The 3,840-nt window shown below is 39.7% G+C and overlaps 2 protein-coding genes across 2 annotated transcripts in view; one reads left to right on the top strand and one right to left on the bottom strand.

The window, feature by feature from the left end:
* On the bottom strand, positions 1 to 860 carry LOAG_03221 (hypothetical protein; the record flags this gene model as incomplete). The annotated part of the gene is made up of 3 exons (XM_003138758.1): positions 1 to 121; positions 278 to 299; positions 668 to 860. The coding sequence occupies 3 exons, from the start codon at positions 858 to 860 to the stop codon at positions 1 to 3; spliced, it is 336 nt and encodes a 111-aa protein (XP_003138806.1).
* Positions 719 to 3,840, top strand: part of LOAG_18198 (hypothetical protein) — a 4,858-nt gene continuing 1,736 nt past the window's right edge. Inside the window, exons 1-3 of the mRNA XM_020450864.1 lie at positions 719 to 1,027; positions 1,308 to 1,512; positions 3,285 to 3,429. Of these exons, the coding sequence (XP_020305408.1) occupies positions 934 to 1,027; positions 1,308 to 1,512; positions 3,285 to 3,429 (444 nt within the window). The 5' untranslated portion in view covers positions 719 to 933. The remainder of the gene's footprint in view (positions 1,028 to 1,307; positions 1,513 to 3,284; positions 3,430 to 3,840) is intronic.

Here is a 3,840-nt window from a genome sequence, read left to right as displayed (position 1 = left end):
CTAATCCCTTATCATTTTCCCTCCTTTCTCTTTATCATTACTAAAACTGTCATCATCCCAATAATCATCTCCCCCATCCTCCCCATCCCCTTTTTGCAACCAAGGTAGTTTCACGCTTTCCCTGCAAATAGCAATCATATTAAGGTGATTAGTGGAGGCGGTGACTGGAACCAGCAGTGGTTACCCAACTTGTACCACAACAACACACGTACACACATACACACACGAACACACAGACAGACATCAGACAGATAGACACACACACACACACACACACATAGGGTCATCGTCCGGGTCTACTGAAATGTGAAAAGGCGTGTAAACCTGAGCAGCACTTGCAATGCTCTCCCAGCAGTCAGTCAGTGAGTCAGCCAACCATCGCCACTACCCAAAGCGTCCGGTCATGCCTACATATAAGAACTACCCGCTTTTATACATCCTTCTTCACATAGGTGTGAAAGACTGCGAGCTACGAGCAGTCTGTTAGCAGTGCGCCTGATAGGTATTGCAGTTGCAATTGCAGTTGCAGTTGCGCTAGGAGGCGCAAGAAGCACAACCTACCTCACCATATCCTACCTCACTCCCGTATGTACGTATATATATGTCTGTCTCTCTCTGTCATCTCGCTATCTGCAACCTTAATTGGGCAGTCAGAGGGCATTGAAACCCAGCTGACTGACAGCTTGTAAACACAGTGCTCTTTCCCAGGGATCACAGGGGAGGCGCAATTGGTTGACTGTGTCAAGTTGTTCGGTATGGCGAGGCTGGTGAGCACAGCTGCTTGTCCATCCGTTCTCCGATTCCCGAGTGACGTCCCTCGTATTATAGATTGCTGGTTCGATATTGATATTGTGATTCATGAATGGATAGATAATAAATCATCCTTCTCATTAATGGATGATACTTTGTTATAGCATCGGGTAGTTTGTTTTTATGGATCGAAGACATTCGCCTTTCTGTTTCTCACAGCTTATATCCGCCGCGCAGTATATCGAAAAAGCACGGAATGTTCCGGATACTTGCCTCAGTATGTCTTACCCTTGTTTGCCATTATTTTCTGAATTAAGGAGATAAGCTTGTAAAAGTCATGCAGAAGCATGAGAGACGGTTATGATCCCACCGGATCAAGTTAGAATGAGTACCTTAATGGAGAGTACCTTAACCAGAGAGTACCTAGCAATCAGCACTTCCATCTGCATGCGAAATATGTCACACTATGTTTCTGAAATGATTAGTCACGGAATGAGCGGGAAGAACTTATGGAAGGAATCTGTAATATAGTTTCAAATTCAGATTTTTTTTTTCAGTTAGTGATGAAAGTAGTGGCGATTCATTTGTGACTAAAGGAGTATTAGGACAAAGTACGACATGTTCCATCGCGTCAACGTCATCGTTGGGATGTTTGTCAGATCGAAGTTCATCAATCCCATCGCCACGACATTTTCAGACACCTCCGCCAGATAGCAGGCGACATCGGCCATATCCTTCCGTAAGCAGCGCACGTCATAGCAGGTTAGTTTTGCCATATTGAAAAGAAAGTGCAGCACTCGAACGCACAACATGTACATTTGCTGCACATCATGACTTGCACATGCAACACTTCTTTTGGCATTATCACATTGCAAAATTGTATGCTTAGGAAGATGACGGTGGATCTACTGCATATTTATCCAGCAAGAATGTGTAATTTGGTAACTTGAAATGCCTGCACACATTCAACATCCCACTTCTTCCTCATTTCTCGAAGTGACCCGACATCACATCATCACGATAAACTGGGGTGAAATGTGTTTTCCTTCCCAGCTCACTGCAAAATTACAACCTTCATTTATTGTCGTCTGAAATGTACAAAACAAAGCAAACATGCAGTCGACTGCACACTACGCAACTGTTTTTGGTCCGCCTTCTTGTCCAATCGGTCCTTTCAGCTGCATTGCACGTGTTCTACTGCACGCATATTGCTACTGATAGCACGTGTACAAACCGGTTATCCTTTCCCTGCAAAACATTACACATTATATACACACAGATATCACATGCATAGCTGTACACACACACACACGCATGCATACACATACACATACATGCACACAAGAACACACACAAACACATGCACACACACACAAATGCACGCACACAGGTACGCACACACACACATACGCACACACACGCACATGCACACACACACACACGCACTCACACCCACACATACACACACACACACACACACACACACACACATACACATACGCATACACATACTCATACATACGTCCGAACACAACACCAATACGTGTGGGAGAGACTTGTGTAAGATGATTAAGCTGATATGAAAATGATTCATTCATTCACCCTAGAAGTTTTACTGGTAGTTAAGTAAAAACCTGAAATTACACTGTCAGTTTGAGATTTCTCCATTCCGGGGAATAATTGGGTAGCTTCTTCCGACTTCTCTTTACTCGTGAAGTTTTCCTTTTTTTTCCGCAATTAAACATTGCTTGTTCGGCAATACTCTTATTTGGATTAATGGCGATCATAGAATGACACGAGAAGGTAAGCGTATTTTCTAGAGGCATTCTGGTAGGAATTCTCAATCCAACAGTTTATTGAAGAGACAAGTAGATTTTCTGTTTACCACCTTACTGTCTTAAAACATCTGTATGCAATGGTTTTTTTTTTCGGATTATTAATCGCGTTCTGATCCAAACAAGTGGGGTATTAGAGTTTGTACATATGTAGTTAATTGAGTAGTTACGTGACAAGGTACTTGCAAAGAAATAAACTCACGATGCAGAAGTTACCAGATGAATTTTACCGCCTATAAGTGAATCTTGCTGGTGAGTTTTTCACAACATTAAACGGAATGGATTTGACGGTTGGCGAACCTCGGATTAGGCTTGTAAATGAACATTGCAACGTAACTTGAAGTACATTTAGCGTATTCTAACCATCAATTCGAAAATATATGTAAGAGATAAATATACGTACGTTGATGGTATGCAAGATAATTGCATTAGGAATTGTATCTCTTTTCTGCTTGCGTACAACTATTAGTTATCCACGACTAGCACTTCCATTCCATACTTATGTATGACACTAATTTCATATTAAAGAAGGCTCTATATTAGATGTTTAGCTTTGTGAGGTACTTTTTTACCGACAAATTTAATAATACATTTGCAAAAAATATTCAGTGTCTCCTTCAATCTAAAGATTGTTTGGTTTTGATATAAAAGGTTGAGATTGTATATATTCAGCACGGTTGATTGCATTTTCCATTGCAGAGCCGCTCACAATGAACTGGAAAAGACACGTCGTGCTAACCTTCGTGGATATTTGGATAACTTGAAGGATATCGTTCCTTCTAGTTCTGACAATGCCCGCAATACAACCCTCTCTTTATTAACTCGTGCTAGAGATTATATTGTGGTCAGTTCTTTGTTATCTTATTATTTTATGATAACAGCTGTGGCAACTTCTGAACAGATGAATTGTCGCTTCAGAGATGTCCTTCCTCGCTCGTCCTCTATTTCGCGCTGGTTGCGCTAGTTTATGGCAACCTCTCCCTCTATCCTCTCTCTTCTCTCCCACTTCTGTAGCCCGAACGGATCGCAAGACAACATGATTTGAGAATGTGGCATTATTATTATTATTATTACTGTTATTAATTAATCTATTATATGATAATAATAATAATAATGATAATAATCAATAATAATAATAATAATAATAATAATAATAATAATAATAATAATAATAATAATAATAATAATAATAATAATAATAATAATAATAATAATAATAATAATAATAATAATAATAATAATAATAATAATAATA

The sequence above is a fragment of the Loa loa genome (assembly GCF_000183805.2).
Source record: "Loa loa unplaced genomic scaffold supercont3.223, whole genome shotgun sequence".
Classification (NCBI taxonomy): domain Eukaryota; kingdom Metazoa; phylum Nematoda; class Chromadorea; order Rhabditida; family Onchocercidae; genus Loa; species Loa loa.
The sequence above is the reverse complement of the archived record's forward strand: the minus strand, read 5'-3'. Positions and strand labels throughout refer to the sequence as shown.